Source organism: Gekko japonicus, unplaced genomic scaffold (assembly GCF_001447785.1).
Source record: "Gekko japonicus isolate JY-2015 unplaced genomic scaffold, Gekko_japonicus_V1.1 scaffold1172, whole genome shotgun sequence".
NCBI classification, from domain to species: Eukaryota; Metazoa; Chordata; class Lepidosauria; order Squamata; family Gekkonidae; genus Gekko; species Gekko japonicus.
The window spans coordinates 294,465-318,440 of record NW_015173158.1 but is presented as its reverse complement, the minus strand read 5'-3'; the positions used below and the strand labels follow the sequence as shown (position 1 = coordinate 318,440).

At 44.1% G+C, this 23,976-nt stretch overlaps 1 protein-coding gene across 1 annotated transcript in view; it reads left to right on the top strand.

Annotated features, from left to right (window-relative positions):
- The window catches only part of AGPS (alkylglycerone phosphate synthase), a 63,147-nt gene that overhangs the window by 12,156 nt on the left and 27,015 nt on the right, over nucleotides 1-23,976 (top strand). Inside the window, exons 2-10 of the mRNA XM_015422447.1 lie at nucleotides 5,193-5,282; nucleotides 6,044-6,134; nucleotides 9,932-10,052; nucleotides 10,137-10,211; nucleotides 11,444-11,515; nucleotides 13,520-13,599; nucleotides 14,248-14,328; nucleotides 20,673-20,798; nucleotides 22,177-22,285. Coding sequence (XP_015277933.1) covers nucleotides 5,193-5,282; nucleotides 6,044-6,134; nucleotides 9,932-10,052; nucleotides 10,137-10,211; nucleotides 11,444-11,515; nucleotides 13,520-13,599; nucleotides 14,248-14,328; nucleotides 20,673-20,798; nucleotides 22,177-22,285 — 845 coding nt within the window. The remainder of the gene's footprint in view (nucleotides 1-5,192; nucleotides 5,283-6,043; nucleotides 6,135-9,931; nucleotides 10,053-10,136; nucleotides 10,212-11,443; nucleotides 11,516-13,519; nucleotides 13,600-14,247; nucleotides 14,329-20,672; nucleotides 20,799-22,176; nucleotides 22,286-23,976) is intronic.

Below are 23,976 nucleotides of genomic sequence, written 5' to 3'. Positions count from 1 at the left end.
TTCCTTCCTTCCTTCCTTCCTTCCTTCCTTCCTTCCTTCCTTCCTTCCTTCCCTCCTTCCCTCCCTCCTTCCTTCCCTCCTTCCCTCCCAAAATTAGAACAAAACATAAAGGAGGGTAGGCTTGCCAGCTCTGAGTTGGGAAATACCTGGAGATTTTTGGAGTGGAGCCTGAGCGGTGGGTGTTGCCTTCTGACATACTTCCGGTGATGTCAGGGGGTGTGGCATATGCTAATGAGTTATGCTAATGAGCTATTCTAATGAGCTTCTGCACCTCTTTTTCTACGAAATGACCCCTGCCCAAGGTCATCCAGCAGCTGCGAGTGGAGGAGTGGGGATTCGAACCCGGTTCTCCCAGATTAGAGTCCGCACACTTAACCACTACACCAAACTGGCTTCTTTGACAAGAAGACCTAGATGGATGGGCAGGTCAGTCATCTCACCCAGTCATCTCTACAACTGACTTGGGGGGGGGGCTCCAGGAAAAAGCATGCAGCCTTGGGGGTTAGTTAGATTCAAGACCAGTGGCACATTAGAGACCAAGATTTCTGGGGTATAAGCTTTCGAGAGTCAAACAGGTATCTGATGAAGGGAGATTTGACTCTCAGAAACTTCTACCCTGAAAATCTTGTTGGTCTCTAAAGTCCTACTGGACTTGAATCCAGCTGTTCTCTTGCAGACCAACACAGCTGCCCTGTGAATCTAACCTTGGGGATGAAGGCACTAGGATAAGAAATAAGGGCGTGCAAGAGTTGTGCGTTAACAAAGGTTAACCCTTGTCATCTCCCCAATAGTTTACTGGGGGAAAAGGATTGCCACAAGACACAGTCATTGCCACAGGCTTAGATGGATGTAAAAAGGGTTGGGTGTTTTCACACAATTTAGGTCTATGGTTGTCTATTAGGGACGATAGATGAAGGTTCAGAGGCAGAATGTTTCTGATAAATAGGGAGCAGTCGTCAGGTAAGGGATATTTGTGGGTTTCTCTACGGCACCTGATTGTCACTGCTGAAAACAAGGTGCTGGACCCTGATCCAGCATGGCTAGTCTTTGCTTTCCATCTCTAAACACTGGAATATGTTTAGAGATGGAAAGGTCTGTCTTAAAACTGAGGCAAAGCTCACCTTTGCACCTTTTGCCAGTAGCAAAGTGGGGGGGGGAGGGGGAGGGCAAGAACTCCCATTTTATGTTCTGCAGAGCAGTTTCTAATTACACAGCCTTAGGGCCACACAGAAACAGCCTAATTGAGGGGATTTGTGTAAGAGAGATTCCTCCTTGGCCCTGATGAAACCAGCCGCAAATACCAGGACTGAACGGCTGAAAAGGCCTTTGCCAAAGAGGGTTGGGAGCAGCCCCACCCCCAGCAATTCCTTGTAAGTGTGTGTTGTAAGAGCCAGCCAGTGCCAATGAGTTATATACACCGTGTTGTGGATTGGCTGCCCGTAATTTCCCCTAACCCCATTTGGCTGTACCGTGAACCATCCTCATTAGGTTTACTATCTTTGCCTATTGCTTAATGTCCCAGTTCCTTTAATATTCATCTCCATCTCATGTCATACAGCCTGGTTCTGTGGTTTATCATAACACCTGATCGGGAGTACCCTTTACAACCTGTTCCTGCCTGCTCGCTGGAGCAGAAGTGGCTGAGGATCCTCTGAATTCCACCTCCAGTGAGCCCTGTTCTGAGAACAGCCGTGATCAATGATAAGTGGACGTGGAAGGATTCCTATCTGCCAAACCCTATTTGCTCAGCGAGGCAGTTTTGCAAGTCCCAGACTTGCTGAACAGTATCAGCGATGGAGGTCTGAAAGCAAGTCCTGTGAATGAGGTTACCTGCTTTCTTGTTCTGCCTGGGCTCCTTCTGCCTTTTTAAGCTCCACAGCGTTGTGACAGAAATTGGCATATGTATTTTTGGTATGGCTTTAACCTAAGCCCCCTCCAAATCTGCAGAAGCCCTGCTAGAACAAGGTAGTTTTCAGCCTGTGGTGATGTCTGTTTGTCCCTGCGGCTGGTGGTCTTGTCTTTGTGGTCTGCATGGCACTGGGGGTGAGAGACATTCTTGCCCTGGTTTCTGTTGAAGGGCTTCCTATAACGTGTCAAGAGAGACAGCGACCATAATGGCAATAACTGCAGCCGAATAGGTCCTGTCGCTTGGTTGGTGCTGAGCAGAACAGCAGAGTGGAGCTACCTAGATGCTCTACTTGCCTCATCTCCCCCACCTCAGCACTCTTGAATTGCTTTCACTTTTCATATTTGCCCACTGGGCAAGATAATGTGACAACACCTCATCTTCTGTGTTTCAGTGGGGCTCAGTCAGCAGTCTCATGGGGTGCAACAGTTTGCAACCATTTCTCAAGCCTGTGTGTGTGTGTGTGTGTAGTGGTTAGGGTTTTGGACTGATCTCTGGCACAGATCCCCAAACCTCGGAAGCTTGCTGGTGGACATTAGGCCAGTCAGATATTCTCTCAACTAAACCGTTTTGCTGGGTTTTTGTGAGGATGAACACGAGAACAATGTAAGCTGTTTTGGGTCCTCCCATTAGTGAGAAAGGCCAAGGTATAAATTAATACTAGAAGAAGAAGAGTTGGGTTTTATACCCTGCTTTTCTCTACCTTAAGGAGTCTCAAAGCAGCTTACAATAACCTTTTCCTACCTCTCCCCACAACGGGCACCTTGTGAGGCAGGTGGGGCTGAGAGAGAGCTGAGAGAACTGTGGCTGGCCCAAGGTCACCCAGCAGGCTTCATGTGGAGGAGTGGGGAATCAAGCCCAGTTCTCCAGATTACAATCCACTGCTTCTAACCACTACGCCACTGGCTGGCTGAGTTTGTTTGTATGTTTAATGTGTTATGAATGATGCGTTTCATGTAGTTCAATCAGTAAGCAAAAAAAGGAACACTGTGTATGATAACACAGTTTACAAAATCCTTGTCAGCAGTACACTGTACGCAGTAATAAAGATTTGAAATATATCTTCCGCCTTCCACCCACCTGACCCTCTAAAAAGCCACCACCTTTTGCCCATGGCTTCAAAATTACCAGAAATTTTGCATCCCTAGCTGTGCTCCAGCATTTGTTGGCATCCTATACCTTCTTGGGAGCTGCGGTGTGGCTCAAGTGGTTAAGACTCTGAACTGCAGGCTGGAAAGTTAGTAGTTCAGCAGTTCGAGACCCGAGTGCTGCATGGCGGAGTGAGCTCCTGTCTCTGGTTCCAGCTCCTGCCAGCCTAGCAGTTCAAAAGCAAGAAATTGCAAGTAGATAAATAGGTACTGCTTTGGTGGGAAGGTAACAGTGTTCCGTGCACCTTGGCTTTTAGTCATGCTGGCCACATGACCGTGGAAACGTCTTCAGACAGCGCTGGCTCTTTGGCTTGGAAAAGGAGATGTGCACTGCAACCCCAGAGTCGGATTCAACTGGCTTTCGAGCAAGGGAAACCTTTATCTTTACCTATCCCTTCTTGAGCAAAATTAATAGTGTGTGTGTGGGGGATTTCTTTGGCTTGGCTCCCTCATCTGTGTGTGAGGGATCTGCTGCACTGAAGTAGCTAAGTTTAGGTTGGCCTTCTGATGAAGCCGAGGCCTGCTTGCAAACAGAATCAGTATTAGGGTAGACTGAATGGAACCTAAGACTAAAGCCTCATGCGTAAACTTTTCAGATACATCTGACTATAGCTGCAGTAAGTGTTTGGCCATGTTCCTGTTAGTCCTGCATACTAGTAGGTCTTCTGTTGTTGCCCTTGTCAGTCTGTGTTTGAGCTCGGTTGGTCGGAACTGATGTGGTCTGAAGGGCTTGAAGCAGATGCCACAGTTATGCCATGCCCTCTAGGAATAGTGGCTTAGAGATCCTACGGAGTGCAAGGGCAGCAGTTTTCTCCCCTTTTCCACTCAGCCCCCCCCCCCCGATTTTTGGCGAGCTGATGCTGGAGGCTGCTGAACTGGTATGAACAAAAATACCCCTGCAGGCTTCAGAAAGGGAGCCAGGAAGGCACTACTCTTCCAGCAAGCTGGATGGCTTATGCATGAGAGACGAGAGAGCCACTATTGCCCTGTTCTACATGATTGAGCGGTGGCTCAAGTGGTTAAGATGCTGAACTGTAGGCTGTGGAAGGTCAGTAGTTCAGGAGTTCGAGACCCAGGTGCCGCATGATGGGGTGAGCTCCTATCTCTAGTTCCAGCTCCTGCCAACCTAAGCAGTTCGAAAGCAAGAAATTGCAAGTAGATAAATAGGTACCACTTCGGTGGGAAGGTAACAGCGTTCCGTGCGCCTTGGTGTTTAGTCATGCCGGCCACATGACCACGGAAACATCTTCGGACAGCGCTGGCTCTTCGGCTTTGAAACGGAGATGAGCACCGCAACCCTAGAGTCGGACTCGACTGGCTTTCGAGCAAGGCAGGGAACCTTTACCTTTACACCCCCACTACAGCCCCCTCTCCCTGGGGCCATGTTGCTTTTTTGTCTGTGCTATTCCTGCAATGTCCTGACCCAGGCTGGAGAGATCTCGGAAGCTAAGCAGTACTTGGATGGTTAGTCCTTGGATTGGAGGCCATCAAGAAAGTCCAGAATTGGTAGGCAGAGGCAGGCAATGGCAAACCACCTCTGGTTGTCTTTTACCTTGAAAGCCCTGTGAGGTCTCCATAAGTCAACCGTGACTTGACGGTGCTTTCCAGCACCCTTCCTGCGACCTCTTGTAACACTTTGTTAGCATTTTGGAAGTCCCAAAGAGGAAAGGGATAAAGAAATAGGGCGGGAAACAACTGTCACAAGTATCCTTGTGTTTACCTGCCATAGGAATTTATTTGTAAAGATTTATATCCTGCATTCTCCAGAATCTGCTTGGTGCAAGCCAGTGAAAGGAAGGACAGCTGTCCAGAAATGTATGAAATGGTTTTTCCATGGCTGTCATATGGGTCTGCTGTTATCTTTGGAGAATAAAAAGGGTTGTTGTTTGTATGGCCTGTTCAGAGATCAAATGTTTGTTAAGTAGTCAGTCCTTTGGCCTGTTTTTCTTGGAGCTGCCTCTGGAGATCATCTGAATAATTGTAGCTGAGTCATGGGCTATGATTTTGAATGCTGGTTTTATAGTAATAAATCGACATATCCTGTTGAAATGGGCAATGTGTCAAACTGGAATCGCAAAATTAAATTAATTGTATTGCAATTACCGAACTGAGTGTATGATTTATGCTTCTCTTTTAAGGCAAGAAGTTTTGAAATGGAACGGCTGGGGATACAGTGACTCAAAATTCATGTTCAATAAGAAGGGGCAAGCAGAATTCACAGGGAAGAGGTAACAAATAACGGATCGTTCATATGTGGGAAGGGTGGGTGGTAGCTATTGAGACTCTTCTGCTCCTTTCTATCTTGAACAATTTGTTCTCTGGAAAATGGACTGTCCCCCACAGTTAATTGGGTTATTAATAAGACATCACTGTTCCCAATACTGAGCCTTGGGCACCCTGTTTGTTTCCCTCCACTGTGAAAATTGTGCCATCTTCAGCTTCATTATTTCTAATGAACTATAATACTTAAGGGGATTTGTATGGTGGGACTGCTATGTTAAATCTGTGACAATAACTCTAGCAAACAAAATCAAAATATATAGGACTGGATCCAAAGAAGGCCCTTCCAGAGGAGCAGAACTTTGTTTCTCCCAAAAGTGATACCTGGAGCACAGGGACACTGTGGGCGGCATGTAGTGGGGGTGTTAAAAAATTATCCTCTGCTTCTGTTGGCTGAACGAAACTTTGGATTCAGCCCATAAAATTCCCTGAACTGTCCTTATTATACAGAGTTGCCAAGCAGGGCTTTTTCTTGGTGAAGCCATGCTGATTTCTTTCGTGGCGAGGCTTATTCTTCTGAACAATTCCTATTTTAAGCGTGTGTACTTTTTCATTGGAAGTGACAGACAGAAGGATCGGTAATTTCATGGTTTCTCTTGTTTTGTCTTCATAAATCATTTGCAGTTTGTCTGTGGGAAGTAACTTCAGGTTTGCACAATTGGGGAGGTGGGTTTGGAAAGAACTGATTTTAAAATATTTTTTGGTTCAGGTACCGGTTAGGTGGTACAGTGTTGCCTCTTCTGAGAGAATGGCTAGAGAAAAATCTTGGAGGAAGTCTGGAACATAAAAGTATTCCTAAGGTAAGTGTATACATGCAGTGATGGGGGTAGGGGATGTATTTTGATTCCTCTTGGCTCTTAACTCCTCTATAACTTGTGTTTGTATTGAAAATGTGAAATTGACCTGTACTAAATTGGATCGTTGGCCCTTCTAGGCTGGTAACCAGTAGTCACTTTCTAAGGTTTCCTGCAGAGCTTTCTAGTATTCTAAGTATGCCAAGCACTGATTCTCCCCCCCCTCCCCATTTTTGTCAATTAAGTCCACCAGGAGATATTTATACTCTGCACTCTCCTTTTATTTAAACAAGCAACTTTCTCATAACCATCTTCAAAACCATCTTTAAGGATACATATGAACGGAGAAAAACTAATGTCAGGTAGTGTGCCTTGCTCAGACCGCAGCAACAGCAGCAAATAGAATAGCAGACCACAAAAGCATTAGTTTACTATTTATTACATTTTATATCCTGCTTTTCCTCCAACGATCTCGGTCAGTTTAAATGGTGAGATAGCACAGACCTAGGGGTGCTTGCTCACAAACATTGCTCGTGTGCAACTCCTACATGGCAGGAGATCATTGAACGTTTAAGTGAAAATATAATGTGGTTAAAAAAGTATACCAGACAGTGGCTGCAATGGTTTAATGGATTATTAATAACTGAGAACTCAGTTACTAGCAGTGCTCTTTTAAGCAGGTCTACTCAGAATCCTACTAAAGTCTACCCAGTGGGGTTTAATCCCAGGAAAGTGTCCTCGGCATTGCATTGTAAATAACTTGCCAAGGGCTTGTCAAGGAAGATACGCATTGATAATCCCACAGCGCCTCCACATAAGTCAGTGGTCATCAACCTTTGTAACTTGTTTTCCAGTTCTGACCCTCAGGTGGCAGCATGAGATTCACAGAGCATGTGACATTAGTCACCTGACAGGAACAGGAGGAGCCTGAGTCCGAACCTGCTTGTGATAAAAAAGAAAGAATCACCTCGCTGTTTCACTGCTCCTTGCAGACATCGGCAGGGCACCCTTCCTCTCTGTGCTGCACTAACAGCAGATCCTTCCAATTAAAAGGTTGTAGCTCTTGGTGGGGGGCTCTGCCGCTTGCCAGAGACCACTGGCTGTGCTTGAGCTCTTATCTCAGCCGCTCTGCAGAAGTGATTAGCTACCCTTGGGAAAGACTCTGCCTTCTGAGTTTCTGCGTGAGTCACTGTCTGAGCTTACTGTTTCCAATAGGAGGTAATTCTGGAGAAGCAGCCCAGTGCAAATGGGCAGACACCACTTTCTCCAGTTATTTTATTTCTCTGCATCTTGGCATGTAGTGTGATCCCAAGTATGAACTGATCTGAGGAATGCAGGACTAAAGGAACTGCCCTTGAACCATGAGGAAAAGCAGGGCATAAATATTTTAATAAAAGAAATTAATAAACAAAACTGATCATTTCCATCCCACTTCACTGAAATACTCCAGGCTGCCGTAGCCTGTATAGCAGTGCAGAATTAACAGACAATGTGAGGATTCTGTTTACAAGATTTGAACACTTCCTGATAAAAAAAAAATTCCGTCAAGTACCTTGCTCTGCTCGGGAAGCCATATGTAGCTTTGGTTTCATTTAACTATCAAATAAAATTGGCTGCACCCTTATTTTTAATGTGGAAAGTGTAAACTCTTGGTTGTCAGTGAGCCATACCTCTGGTTTTAATCTAGGAGAAAGGGGACCTCTCCTACTTGAAGTCAGGGAAGTCTGTTTGGCCCAGTATGACTTGGCTGCTGTTTAGCCATAATATACCAGCTTACCTGCCTATGTTTATGAAGCACATTGTCAAATATTGCTTTGGGCTGCTAACTATAAACCTAGTAGTTTATTACTGCAGCAACTATATTCAGTAGGCAACAGAGACAGGCATCTGTAATATGAAGTCTTGGGAATGATCTGATAAACTCAGAAGAGTCTTTTAAATGGGCTTGTAAATGAGTTTTTGATAGCTGGGAGAACTGCTTGAATAAATACAAGTAAAGGTTAATTTAAAAAATCTCCATTCACTAAGTATAGATGTTACACACAGAGTGATGATAGCAACTGACTGTACATGATGAAAGGGATGTTATATGATTAAAGAATACTTTATTGAGTTAAAGACCCCATGCCTGTATTGGTCAGCCTCATGCCATTAGTTCCTAGCTGGGTGTTGGGTATATCCTGAAATGCTGGTCTAATCAGAAGGGTTCCCCCTTCCCAAGAATGAATTGGTGGTACAGGAGATGCGTTGCTTGTACTGGAATGTAGATTATTCTCCCTATTGTGTATTGCAAGCATTCTGCCTTTGATCCAGACTTGCAAGAAATTGCAAGTAGATAAATAGGTACCACTTCGGTGGGAAGGTAACAACGTTCTGTGCGCCTCGGTGTTTAGTCATGCCAGCCACATGACCACAGAAACGTCTTTGGACAGCACTGGCTCTTCGGCTTGGAAATGGAGATGAGCAAGGGAAACCTTTACCTAACTTCTGCAGATGCAAGGATTTCTATCCACAGTGTACGATTTCCCTCTGACTGTGACAGCCTGAACCGCCCCCATCCTTTTCTTGGGGGAAAGGGGACTGTGAAGCTCAGGGTCTTAAATGTGGCTTTTAAACAGAGAAATAAACCCTGACAGTTCCCTGGAAGGCCAGATGCTGAAGCTCAAATACTTTTTCCACCAAATGAGAAGGGAGCACTCACTGGAGAAGACCCTGATGCTGGGAAAGATTGAAGGTCAAAGAAGGGAACGGCAAAGGATGAGATAGTTAGACAGTGTTATCGAGGCAACGGACATGAAATTAAGCAAACTCTGGAGCACGACGGAAGACAGGAGGGCCTGGCGTGATGTGGTCCATGGGATCGTGAAGAGTTGAACTTGACTGTGCGACTGAACAACAAAGTATGATGTAAAGCTCAACCAGTGTGATCCCTACCCCAGTCCTCCACCTGACAGATTTAACCCAAGTGGTTTCTGAATAAAATGAATTCAGCACCCATGAGGGGAAACAGAAAAAAGAATAGTAACTTTTATTCCAAGGTTAGGGGAATAAGGTGGTTCAGAATAAAGGACAGAAACCATTTACAGGTGTAACAGTTGATTATTTAGTGTAGCAGAAAGCAGTTAACAGCCAACTTTGTTTTCTTGAAGAGAATACTGGCCTTCCCTTGCCCTCGGGATTCTCAGAGTGTAAATGTGAGCTGCTCTCAGAAACCACAAATGTTTCACTGGTTTCCCTCAGAAATTCGGGCTTTAAGACATCTACAGTCTCTTCCTCAAAGCTAGCTTGCTTTGTCACCAAAAACAAGTTTTGAGACTTCCAAAGTCTCCTGAAACAGGTTCTCTCCCAACTAGAACTTTGGCAACACAAACCCTGTCTCCACTGTTTTACCCTGATTATACACAAGGCAAACTCTGAGAAAGGACCCCTCCAGTCTGTCTGTCTCTGAAGGTTCAGACCCTCTCTGGTCTGAGCTGACAGTCAAACAGCTTTTCCTCTCTCGCTCTCTCATATCATCTGATTCCTCCAGCCCTCCCAGGGGTGCTGATTAGCTGCTACCATAGCTGTTCTGCTCACACACCATGAAAGGGATTGGTGAAGGGGTAGGACCTTCGCCCATTCATCACAGGGACCTTCCCAGAAACAGGATTTTGAGGGGTATTTGAGGTTGCTCTTGGTGGGGGGGGGCATTTTCACTTCTTATATCTGCAAAAATATTAGTTTGATTCCAACCCTGTGTGTCCCTGTTGAGAAAAATAATAATTAATGGTCTGTACGTTGAATCTTGTTTCTTAATATCGAAGGCATCCTTAAATACTAGCGATGTACCTCCGTCTGTTACAAATGAAGGATTCCTTCAGGACCTCAAAGCTACGAACATCTCGTATTCCCAAGATGCAGAAGACAGGGTATTCAGAGCTCATGGTAAGCGAGCATCCATACACAGCTGTATGTTTTTAACTTTTTTAAAAAGCGAATGAATAACTTTTCCAATGATTGCTCTTTCAGGTCATTGCCTACATGAGCTGTTTTTACTCAGGGAAGGGATGTTTAAGCGCGTTCCTGATATAGTTGCATGGCCAGGTAAGCACTTCAGAATATTCTTCTCATTCTTCAGAGGAGGTTCAGTGTTGTGAAATTAGAAACAGTGAAAGAGTCAGCTTTGAAAAACACTTCCAGATCTTGCCAGATACAAAATGTATTCTGGTATTTGTTGCAGGCACGTGCTGTGTGTTAATCCACTGGCCCCATTGTTCCCTCAACAAGGCCTCTGATTGTTCCCCTGCCTCAGTTTTCTCCATTGTCATGTGAAAGAGATTCACCAGCTTATGCAAATGCACATACGCAGCCGAGAAGCAAGCAGACATGAGCAAAGTTGACTTGCTTCAGTATGTTCAGATCTTCAGTTTTTTCAAATATGGTAAAAATCAAGACAAAAGGTTTTTTGGTCAATACTTTCCAAATAGATCTTTCAGTGCATGCTTTCTATTTCTGAAACAGACCATTTTCAAGAAAAATGTATTATATTACTATTTAAATATCATTATATTGGCACAGTCTAGCTTCATTGTTACTGTTGGTTCCTAATCCTTTACTATTGTGATCTGTTAACTATGGGGTTATTAATTTTCTGAGCACTTTCTCTCAAACCATGCACCACTTCTGGTTTGCTTGATGATGCTGAGCATTAGTGTCATTTCTGAACCAGCCAGCCTTCTTGTATACAAAAATGTTGATTTCAGTAGTATTTACCAACTTACATATGAAACTCAGTCTCTGATATGGGACATAACTGATGGCATCATGCAGCCGGATGAAGCAGGCTGAAGCTTGGTTTCTTAAAGTTTACGTTTTAGAACTAAGAAAGTATTGCATAAAGTTCCATTTCCCTCCAAATTCTAATATCCTTTTAAGGGGGAGGGGAATTCCTCTTCCCACCCGGTATATCTTTGTTCTGTTAAAAACAGTGAGGGAACATTTCAGTTTTCCCTTTTTGCTTACTGTAATACAATGATGGCCTCTGACTTCATGCTGAAGCCAAGCCTATTTATTTATTTATTTATTTTTGGGATTTCTATACCGCCCTACCCAGTGGCTCAGGGCGGCTAACAACAATATAAAACATAAAAACAATAAAGCAATAATATGAATAGTTAAAATTCGGTGCTATAAATCTACATACAGTTTAGGGTTTTTCAAAAACTTCTTATAATTCAAGGTGTGTAGGTTCATTACTGTTGCTTTTTAATGCATTCCTAGAAAACCAGCTATAAAACCCCCTAAAATACATTTTTCTTTCTCCCTTTTTGATACAGAGTGCCATGATGACGTAGTTAAAATTGTTGGATTAGCCTGCAAGCATAATGTTTGTGTTATACCTTTTGGTGGTAAGTAATATGAACATTGAACCACTGTGTAAGAACTGTTGCCTAATTTGCATTGGTTGGGATCCATACAGCTACTTCGGGTGTCCCCAAGGGCCTAGTGAGATTTTTGGCTTTGAGCAGCAGAGGCATGTGCTGCATTGTACTCTGCTTTTTGGAAAGCCCCCTCTGATTCCAAAACCAAATCACTCACACTCTTTGGCCTAACCTGCCTCACAGCGTTGTTGTGAGGATAAAATGGGAAAGAAGGAGAGTGAAGTAGATTGCTTTGGGTCCACATGGTGGGGGGGGGGTGCAGTATCTATTGAAGTAAATAAGATCAGGGATCTTTCTTAACCATAATTCTATGGGCTCTAGTTCCGAAAAGCAAAATAAATCCAGTGAATAAAAACCCTTCACAGAACCATTTAGGAGAGAGCGATCATAAAGCTAATGCCAGCAGGAAATGACTGCGGTATACTCTAACTCAGGAATAATAAGTTTTTTAAAAGCCATCGCCGACGCAGTGCCAGGTGGAACCACTTTTGGACTGGAGGGGGGGTGGGCAGCTGGAAGAGGCGACCAGCACATGTTGCGCTGCCCTACCCCCTCAGCAGTGATGCTAGGAAGACTCTGCAGCTGTGGCAACCACTAAATTGATTCTGTGGACCACATCTTTTTTTAACTGTCCTAAATTCTCAGAATTAAGAGCTGAACAGGTTTCACCATTACTTAATCAGAACTGTCTCCAGGAATGAAATCATCTTGGCCACTCAGAGATAAAGTACTTTTTGTGCGGCGAAATTTCTGACAGCTGTCATTAAGTTACATGAACTTGTTTTAGGTTCTTATGTGGGTTAGGGTTAGGCTCTGCTGTTTCTTTTTGGCTGTAATAACAATATGAAGTAAGTACAGTGCATGTTGTGCTGCTGGTTGAAACCTTGTTTCTAGTGAGGCTCAGCTTTCTTTGCTTCCTTGGCCACTAAAGAAAGCTATGCACTTGTTTTGCATATTTTAAATCTTGGCAAGTTGGCTTGCGCAGATCTGCTGGAGGCATTTAACGAGCATGAATTCTTTGTGCCTTCAGAGAATAGCTTGACAAACTTGAGAGAAACTGAACACTGGCAAAGCACAGGCGTCAAGTTTGAATGGTTTAGTACATCTACATTTCACAACCCCAGTTTAGTTCTCTGACTGAAGAAATTCCATATAACCTAACTGTCCCACGGTTGCAGCTCTTGCTACTTTCCAAGGAGGGGAAAAGAAGCCACACTAGAAGGACCATCACTGTGATGAACTTGCCAAAACTTATCTTTGTACGATAGTACTATTCTGCTCTTTCTCTTGTCCTCATCCCATAATGCCCCTTCAACACGTACTAATAGTGTCTGGCTTTCTGGGTATAAGGCAGTAATTAGACAAGCATTTCTGTTGCATATAGAAAGCAGTTGACTTGCCTTTCAGTTTTCACATTGTGAAGTCCTGGTTGAGGGGCTGCTTGTTTTAGACAATTGCTTTGAGTGGGCCATACGTAGGGCCAACCATGCATATGTATGGGTGGACACACCTTTATCGCTCAGGGAGCAGGTCCAGTCTCCTTGGATGCCTGGTCAGTTTACAAGTCACCTCTTAAAGGGAAGTATCTGAAAGTGCTGCCAGTTTGGTGTAGTGGTTAAGTGTGCGGACTCTAATCTGGGAGAACGGGGGTTGATTCCCCACTCTTCCACTTGCACCTGCTGATGTGACCTTGGGTCAGTCTCAAGCTCTGGCACAGCTGTCCTTGAAAAAAAGCAGTTTGTGTCAGTGTTCTCTCAGCCCCACCCACCTCACAGGGTGTCTGTTGTGGGGAGGGAAGGGAAAGGAGTTTGTAAGCCGCTCTGAGACACCTTTGGGTAGTGAAGGGCGGGGTATAAATCCAATCTCTTCTTCTTTTCTTCTTCTTTTTGAGTTCTCTTCTCCTTTAGCTAAAACATCAACCACTTAAGTGAATGAATTAAAAGTGATTTTCTGTATTTCCTCTGCTTGCAGGTGGAACAAGTGTTTCTAGTGCGCTTGAGTGTCCTCCTGATGAGAAACGAACTATTGTGTCACTGGACACTTCACAAATGGTAGGGGGGAAAAACACTTTCTAGCAGAGAATAGCTGCTGGCCAGACCTGCCTGAGTTCAGTTTCTAATGCAGTTTCCTTTCAGTTTCGCAAATGAGCTTTGGGGTATAAATTAGATGACTTAAAGATCAATTTTAAAGTAGTCACTTGTATCTTGTCACAATTTCTGGCTATGTAGCCTGACTATTAGCAAGGAAATACTCTCTCCTAATTTTTTAATATCCACTATGGATTCGGGATTATCGCAACAAGTTAGACATTTTTCTCATACTTTTCAGCTTTCGAAAGGTAGATATGTCTTGAGAAATACTGTATAAAGAGTCAGCAGTCTTGCCTTTTTAAAGTCTTTTTAGCAGACTGACATTTAGATGGGTTCTTTTAATTCACGTGTAATTCTGTGGGCCTGAATTCTCAGCTGTCATTTTTGCTACAGGTTGGCAGACAGTTGGGTCACAAGTTAGGTTTCAGCATTTAATAGCTTCAGTATAACAAGGCAGAGCCTATAGGAGGGAGAGGGTATGCTTCTATTTATTTCCATCTTCCCTGCTTCAGTGACACAACTAGCTAAACACTGCTGCTTTTGTTGGAGAGCAAAAAAGCAAACTGACTTTTTAAAAAACTGAGTCCCTCTTTTGTTTCCTTGCAACAGAATCGAATTCATTGGATAGATGAGAAAAATTTAACTGCTCGTGTTGAAGCCGGCATTGTTGGACAAGACTTAGAAAGACGGGTATCTTGAATTTCTTGTTCTATCGTGAATCCCCCCTTTGCAACTTCTCACACTGCAGACATCCTCTTTCATTTGTGATGTCCTTGTTCTACACATACTCCTTAATGAACATCCACCTGTCTCCTGAGGTTCTGGGCAGCTTTTCCAGCTCCCAAACTTTCTGATGTTTAAATAGTTCAAGGGAACATTTAGAAGTCTGTGTACGAGACAAAGCCAGTCTGCAGCTATAACTGGCCAAAAAAACCCCTGAACCTTCCCAATTTTTTTGGTTTGATGGGAGCACCTGTCAAAACATAACAGCTCTGCATTTATCTAGCACATTTTCTCATAGTTCTGAATGATAAAAGAAGTGGTGTTGCCGTTTTTGATGTAAAACCTTTCGGTGAACTGGGGGAAAAGGGGTCAAATGACCAGATCTAGCCAGTTTTAGATGGTGTCTCTGTTTGTTCAACAGCTGCTTAAGGCAGCATGCTGTGTGAGTGAGGCAGAGCTGCACTCCTTGGTCTTCCTACCTCACCCATGCCTTTAAAAATTTTGCTAAACCAGTTTGAAAGAACTAAGGCTGCAATGTGGAGAGAGCAAAGCCACAATAGCAAAGTCCATATGATGCATTACTGCAGTGCAATGCTAATCATTGTCGTGCCCTTCTAAGTCCATTGACATCAGTGGACTTAAAGGGCATAGTTGTTCTTAGGGTCACATTGCTAGAAGTTGTACGGTGGACGTAGGCTTTCCTTCTAGAGAAGTTCCATGCTACGGTGCTGTCTACGCAGCAGACTTTGGCCCTGCCAACTGGGAAAAGTCTGCCCTCACCCGGGCAAATGAAGCAGTACTTCTCTGTGTTCCTAAAATAGAAGTCTCCTGGTGTGTAGAAAACAAAACTTGTTGTTTTGAGTCTTTTCAAAAATGTACCAAAAAACACAATTGAGGAAGGGTTTATATCCCTGCTCTCAAAAGAGGCATAGATGATGCCAAGAATCCTGACTGCCTTGACAGCTCCCACATCTTTGGCATAGTTTTTAGGCATAATATTCTTTCATACAGAAAGAGAAGAGATTGTCATTTCTTCCATACATCTTAAGTTTGGAAGTGGTCGTGATTATCAGTTTAAACAGGTACTGCACAACAACTTTGCTTCCCGTAGTACCTCAGTCAGGTAGTGTGGTAAACTCTCAAACGGCACCCGTTTGGCTAAGAGTTTGACACTCAGTCACAAATTATTTTAAAATGTCACTTCTAAGGTTGAGCCCTGGCTAGATTTTCGGAACCCGATTACAGTAAATTAGCCATTACTGGCCAGGATTCTGTTTAGTTGAGTGGAGCTTGGTCCTCGTTACTCTGGGTTTGATCCAGAGGTGCAGCAAAGTGGTCCTTCTCTTGGCAAACGGGGAGGGGGAAGCAGTTTTTGCTAATAATCTCCCTCTTGCTGCATACCTCCGTATGCATACACACTGTTCTTGAGGGGTCCCTTTGACTCTCCGGAGAATTTCAGAGGTGTCAGTGGGAAGTAAGGGGAAGACAGGATTGTCCTATTCCGGGGGGGGGGCGCTACCCTGTTATTTGTCCTGTTGTGCTGAAAGAGTCCCCAGGTGCTCTCCCGCGTGGCTTCACCTTTCCAGGATTAAGTCTGCAGTGATGCCAATAAAGGTAGCTGATGATGACGATCAGGGCTTTTTTTGTAGAAAAAGCCCAACAGGAACTCATTAGCATAATAGGCCACACCCAACAGCAGAAACCCATTAGCATATTAGACCACAGCCCTGACAGCACAGCTCATTCGCATATGAGGCCACACACCCATGTTACCAGAAGTGTGGTCATCCAGCCACACCCACCTTTTGCTTCTTATTCTGTTGACCTTGTTTGTGGTCAAAACCCAGGGCTTTTTTTGTAGCAGCAACTCCTTTGCATGTTAGGCCACACAACCCTAATGTAGTCAATTCTAATGCGTTTCTGCTGTTGGGTGTGGCCTAATATGGTAATGAGTTCCTGCTGGGCGTGGCCAACTTGGGAGCCAGCCGGAACTCCGTTCCTGTGTGTTCCTGCCCCAAAAATAGCCCTGGTGATGATTAAGTCTGCCTCTGTCATGACTAACTGTGTTCTAACACACAAAAATGTATTGCGAAAACTGGGATTAGCCGTTGACCCAGGTTAAGAATCTGTTTACAAGCTAGATGCTCAAGATAGGTTTGCAGATGGGAATTATACTTAATAGCAGGTCAAGCATAACCTTGCAACTCATTTAAGGAAAACAGATTTCAAAATTACACTTGGATCGTGTGCTATGATCAGTAACTTCTATCCAACTATTTAAAAAAACACACACACACACTTCAAAGTGCTGATTTTTAAAAAGTTATTCAAATAATTCTAGGGTCTTAATTTTTTTTTACTATTTTAAGTTTTGTTTAAAAAAATTACCTTCCCTCTAGCTAAGACTTAACTTAGCCTGTGACTCCGTTATTCTTTGATCATATTTTTGCCTTTATGAAATGGGCTCCTATGCACATATTCAGTGTTACACAGGTAACCATTGGTAAATGTGTTCATGCTGCCCTGCAAGAGAACTTTTAACTTTTGAAACGGAATAGAATGAGTTTGGATTTGGCACAGATTTAACTGCTTCTACAGAGGTGGCTAAAAGTCATTATTAAGTCATACACCTTTTTAAAAATACTTGCAGTGTTTTGTAATGGACTTCCCAGAGAAAGAACAGCCTGGTTTTTAGGGGGTTCTGTAGCCTTTTCCAAAGAAATTATTTTTTTTAAACTACTAACACAGCAATTTCTGATGAGATGGCCTTTCATATTTCTTGTTTTTATGTCTTTTTATCATTTGATGTAGTATTTTAACCTTTCCAGAGCTGTGGGTTTTTTTTAAAGGTTAGAATTAAAATGCACAGAGAATATTCCCTTAATTTAAGTGACATTTTTCTAGGTTAGTAACTTCTGATATTTCACCGACTTCTCCATTCTTGAAATGCCACGCAGTCTTTTGTCCCACTAGAATATGGCATAATAGCACTTTTTGCCGCAGCTTCTTTCTTTAAAACTAAAACATAAAACTTCTATCATGCTTTTCCCCCCTTCAGAGCTTCCCTTCCATCAGAAATCAATTTTGAATTTACGTTTCAGTAATTGGGTTTCTTCCACTCGTTCTGTATCATTTTGGTCAGTGATCACCAAATCTGGGGGCTTGTTACATTTTTTTTCAAACTTACAGAATGGTTCTAGAATATGTAGCTCACACCACTGTAGTAAGCCGCTCAACCTATTAGTTAACTCTAATCGCATGCTAATAGGCAGGGCTATTTTTGGGCAGGAACACACAGGAACGGAGTTCCGGCTGGCTTCCAAGTTGGCCATGCCCAGCAGGAACTCATTAGCATAATAGGCCACACCCAACAGCAGAAACTCATTAGGATTGGCTACATTAGGGGTGTGTGGCCTAACATGCAAAGGAGTTGCTGCTAAAAAAAAAGGCCCTGGGTTTTGACAACAAACAAGGTAAACAGAATAACAAGCAAAAGGTGGGTGTGGCTGGATAACCACACTTCTGGTAACATGTGGGTGTGGCCTAATATGCTAATGAACCGTGCTGCCAGGGGTGTGGCCCAATATGCTAATGAGTTCCTGCTGTTGGGTGTGGCCTGTTATGCTAATGAGTTCCTGCTGGGCTTTTTCTACAAAAAGAGCCCTGCATAGGTATTGCTGAAGTACCTTATTAAAATCTGTGAAAGACATAGAAGGCTCCCAGCCGTGCTTGAAATGTCGAGTAGAAAACGTTTGGCATCGTAGGCTATTGCGGCAGTCTTGATCATGCTCGTAAGAGCTTGTGTGCTGGGAGGATTTGCAGCCTGATCCCATTGATCTGCAGTGGCACGTGTGCCCCAGATCCTTCTAGATATTACTGGATTTTAAAAGTAATTTGAGGTTTCATAATACAGATAAGCCTCATACTTTTATTTCATGATAGTGGTGCATTATGTTTGCTGCAGTCCATACATTGACATATTTTTCCCAGTTGAAAATGGCTTCTTGGTGGTTAAAGGATCCACACGGATTTCCATAATGTGTGAAGCAAGAACACTGAGGACTACCCATATTGCATGGTACTTCTGTGTTGTCTCATGTCAGATGCTGTCTCTTTGCCCCCAGAAGTTATGGAGCAGATGGAAGGCAGGTGCAAGCAAGAAGCTGCAAATGTGGTTTTCCTGTGATTGCGTTGACACTCTGGAAATTTACATGATTTACGTTTACACGATTTAATTTGGAGTTGGGCATGAGGAGGGAAAGGAGGAGGGATAATGTGAGCCTGAGAATAGTGAAAGGCACTTTCCCATAAGACCATGGGTCTGTCACTGATAGTGAATATGGCCTGTATCAGGGCTCTTTTTGTAGAAAAAACCCAGCAGGAACTCATTAGCATAATAGGCCGCACCCAACAGCAGACACTCGTTAGCATATTAGGCCACACCCTTGACAGCACAGCACATTAGCATATTAGGCCATACCCCCATGTTACCAGAAGTGTGGTCATCCAGCCACACCCACCTTTTGTTTCTTATTCTGTTTACCTTGTTGTCAAAACCCAGAGCTTTTTTTGTAGAAGGAACTCCTTTGCATGTTAGGCCACACACCCCTAATGTAGCCAATCCTAATGAGTTTCTGATGTTGGGTGTGGCCTATTATGCTAATGAGTTCCTGCTGGGTGTGGCCAACTAGGAAGCCAGCCGGAACTCCGTTCCTGTGCGTTCCTGCCCAAAAATAGCCCTGGCCTGTATGTTTGGAAGCCTAGTCTGTGACTTGGGTGCTAAATTATGGCTGGAGTAAACCATGGCTTGGTACCGTGTACAGGGGAACCTAGGCTTGTTGTACTGTCATATAAATCTTTAGGTTGTGGGATAACCAACCCCTCCTGTACCACTGAAATACCAATAATGGTGACTGGACCATAGCATGGGATTGGGAATTGGTGGGAAGTATTGATTCACTGCAAGAGTTCCCATTCCATTTGAGGCCAGCTCACGTGGGGTGACTTCTGTAGCTTCCTCCTTCTGGTTGCACCCTGTGCCATTTCCAGGGGTCTCCCCAGTTCTCAGGAGCAGCTTTTCAGAGGGGAGCTGTGGGCTGCAGCAGGGAGGCGGAATCTGCATCTCCACTCCACTAGCAATCCTCTGGATCCTGCCTAGAACTTTTGCAGAAACGGGCGGAGGGCTTGATTTCTTCCTTTCATTGGAGACCTCCGATTCCTTCCCAGCCTACTCGGGGGGGGGGCACTATCCCCCAGCAGCAGCATTTCACGGGGCATTTTGTGCTGGGGGGGGGGAGTTGGTGAAAATTGCCTTCTCGTGCCTGCAGAAATTCTAGTTGTGATCCATTATTTTTGCAGTGGATGTTGTGCCAAGAATTCTAGAGCTGTTCCACACTTTCAAGGTTTCTTGAGTGTGTGCTGCTCATGTGATCAGCGCAGGACTGGTTTGTGAAATGCTTTCATTAGAACTGGAGTTGGGGGGGGTGTGTCGCCATACAAAGGCATTTCATTCAACCGTTGAGGCAGTGCAGATGGCAAAAGCAAAACTAATAAAGAAAAACCAGCGACAAAACGTGTAGGAATTCTTGATCTGCATAGCAAATACCCATTGGTATTGCGTCCCGAAATCCCAGCCAGATGGTTGTATATTAAAAAGAGAGCTCTTCTAGAGAGAATAATGTAGGATCTGTTCAGGATTTCTGTGAGCCAGCTGCAGATCATGTTAACAGAATCATAAATGAATACTTCCTTTATTGTTTGCTATGGAAATTTAGTTGCAGTCTTCTAGCTAAACATTGTGCCCTGTGGAACACGCCTTACAGCATTTAATAAAGCGTTGAATTGAAGGTTTTGGAAGTGGAAGGATGAATAAGGCAACAATTTACAGCTATGTTTTTAATGCATGCTGCCAAGGCATAGGCCTGGTTCACTTCAAGTAAATTCTTGCCGGGTTTTTTTTTGGTTTGTGCCAACTTTGTAGTTGTGCACATAGTACAATATGGGTTTTGCCAAACGTACAGGCCACAGTAGGGGTTTTGCATTACCCAAAATATTCCCATAAGAGTGGAAATGGATGAAGAATGGATGGCGTGCTGTGTATTGTGCCCGCGCTCCTCTGTCAGTGGGTGAAGGGCAAGCTGAAATGAATGTCAGCCAGTCATTGGGAAACCCAGGCTTAATCAAATTTAAATGATGTTGATCTAAGACTTCCCTTCAGTTTCTGGGGGGAAACCCCCCTGCGTTCACAAAACAATTCTGCAGTGGAATTTGAACTCTCTCTCTTACAAATAATAGATTGTTTTTTCCTTTAGCTGGGTGAAAGTGGCTACTGTACAGGCCATGAACCAGATTCCATGGAGTTTAGTACTCTTGGCGGATGGGTGGCAACGCGAGCATCGGGCATGAAGAAGAACGTTTATGGAAATATTGAAGACCTGGTAAACATGTTCTTCCTCTTCTTCCCCTCCCTACCCAGTTTTTCATGCAAATGCACTCATTCTACCATTATCTGTGTTTTGATCCTGGTTTTAGTCTTTTTGTTGCTGATGCTACATCAGTAATGTGAGACATAGTGTTTCTCAAAGCAGCTGAGATGACCGTGTTTGAAATAATACTTCGAAGATTACAGCTTGAGCTTAGATGTTGTGACCCAGATGGCCTTCTGGGTAGAATTATGAGAAAGATAATTAGTTAATGATTGAATAAAAACATTTTGGCTTAGATCCTGTACCTTCCTTTCCCTTTCCTTTCTGGACTCCTTTGTAAAAGCGGACTTCTGTTGAGTGAGGCTGCTACGCTCTTGCAAGAAGTCAGTCTTGCGTGAATGGGAAGTGCTAGTGCCTGAGGAATGCACTGCACAAGCAAAAGGAGAATATGAGGGCCTAGCCTAAAAGAGTTTCTTCCCGTCTTCCCTTTGCCTACCCTTTCTCCTTTTTGGGAACAGGAGGCAACAGAGTGGATCCTGTCCTTATCCTCCTACTTCATTGTGCAAAATTTGAAGCCGTCCTTCAACCTAAGGAGTAGGGATGCCATCCTCCAGGTTGGACCTGGAGATCCTCTGGAATTACAGCTCATCTCCAGACTACAGAGATCAGTTCTCCTGGAGAAAATTGATGTTCTCTAAGGTGGACTGTATGGCATTGTATCCCATGGAGGTCCCTGTCCTCCCCAAGTGCCACCCCCAAATCTCCAGGAGTTTCCCAACCCTCCACCATCCCCCACCGGTGGCCAGGGGGGACCTGGCAACCTTACTAAGGAGCCATCCTTCTACTTGAGTGGCTTTTCTGCCAACTTAGAAGAAGAGGAGATTGGATTTATACCCTACCCTTCACTATCTGAAGGAGTCTCAGAGTGGCTTACAGTCTCCTTTCCCTTCCCCTTACCACAACAGACACCATGTGAGGTAGTTGGGGCTGAGAGAAGTTATTCAGGGACTGCTCTTGAGAGAACAGCTCTGAAAGAACTTGTAACTGACCCAAGGTCACACCAGCAGCTGCATGTGGAGGCATGGGGAATCAAGCCCGGTTCTCCCAGATTAGAGTCTGCGCTCCTAACCACTATGCCAAACTGGCTCCTAAGTTTGGGGGAAGGCTGCTTTGGGGTTGATTGGCTACACCCCAGCATAATGTTTCAAATCTTTCCTTCTTATCCCATAGGCAAGTTTAGTGCTGGCTGCTTCATGCACAGTGGGTTTCACATGGAACAGTGATGACAAACCTGATATTGATTAAGATGCTTCCGGGACTGACACCCTTTGCATGATTTTGTATATTCTTTTATATATATAATCTTAATTGTACCTTATGTATTAAACAGGTAGTTCATATAAAAATGGTAACCCCAAGAGGCGTAATAGAAAAAAGCTGTCAAGGACCGCGAATGTCCACCGGACCCGATATCCACCATTTCATTTTGGGATCTGAAGGTATAAGCGAAATCCAGTTTAATTGCAGTGTCTCAAATCCTTTTTGGGAATCTGTAGGGACCAACAGGACAAAAAAAGGAATAAGCCTTGCACTGACTGCAGCTGACTGTCATACAGATTTAACAGACCGTTTGTGTAGTGTGGCACGAAATCATGGCAACAGGCCTGCTAGGTGTTAGGATTGTTGACCCTCTCCGTGTAGTGTTGAAAAAGTCAGCATCAGGTTTGAGACATGACCCCAGAAGCCTCTGGGTGCTCTGCCGATTTAAGACCTCCTGCTTAACCTTTCCGTGGGCCGGCTGTAATCATGCCTTAGCCCTTTTCCGGCCGCTTCTTTAGGTATGCTTTGACAGGGAAGCATTCTGCTGGAAGTGAGCCGGGTCTTTGCTGTCCAAGTAGGTACTGGTAGAGATGGTAACTGTCCTGTTAAAAGAGCTGCTAGGATCTATCTGCCAAGAAGAGACAGAAGCTCTGCAGAGCAGGCATTTTTCTGCTTGTGTGCCTCTACTGCCTCTTTTCCTCCATTTCCTCTCCTACCTGTTGCCTTTCTACAGTCCTTCTCCCCTCTGTGGTGCTTTTCAGAATACCTGAGAGAGACTGGGAATAGCAGCCAGTCTCTTCTGACCTCCCTAGCCTACCTCACACTTAGGGTTCCCAAGTACTTACCGTGATCCGGCAGGGGAAACATGCTCCCTGGCCGGACCATTCCTCCCTGTAATGCACCATGCCGTCGCCAGGAAGTGACGCTGGGCGACGCTCTGGCAATGGGACTGAAAACTCGATGGTACCATCGAGTTTCCAGCCCCATTGCCAGAGCGTTGCCCGGTGTTACTTCCTGGCGATGGCATGGTGCGGCCCGTCTGTTGTCCCCGCAGGAATGATCCTGTGAGGAGTTCTGTGTCCCCCGCCGAATCACGGTAAGTACTTTGGAAGCCTGCTCACACTGCTCTGCATCAAGGTAGTACTATGGAAGCTGCTTGTAGATCTGTACAGCAGCTGGGTTTTATGCAGAAAGCAAGAACAAACCGGCGTGAAAGCAGTTTTTCTACAATGGCCTCTTCAGGGTGTGCTTCAGGCATCGCTTATTCTCCTTTCTGACTTTAGAGTTGTTAGAGCTTACAGGTAGGAGGGGGTGAGTATAACAAGCTTTATTGCAGGCAGTCAGTATATGGAGCAGTCTCTCCTTTCTGACCTTTAAAGACCCATTAGGCTTTTTCATGTTTATAGGCTAGCGTTGTTTAAACTGGGCACTGCGCTAGGGAAGCTGTATGTGTATGTGTAAGCCCTATCTGCAGCGCTGTGACGGCTCTGGAGTTCCTGGAGGTGGTTGTTACTGTGGTAAAGAGTTATGCAGAATGATAAAGTTAAGAAAGGATTAATGTTTGTATTAAAAGTTTTGTTTTTCAGAAATATTAAAGATACAGAAAAGAAAAATGCACAGGAAAAAATTACATTTTAAAAATATAACAAGAACTTTTGATGATATCACAATAAAGGCTGTGCAATGTACACATAAAATATATGTAAAAATTAAGGTTTCAGCATTTACAAAAGCAGAAGAAAACAATATTGCATAGAAGATATCAAATAATATTATATTCAACTAAAATATAAAGCACTTTTTTCGGGGGGGGGTGTCTCCTATATTTTGCTTCTTAAATTCTAATCACTATGGTGACACCAAAATTTAG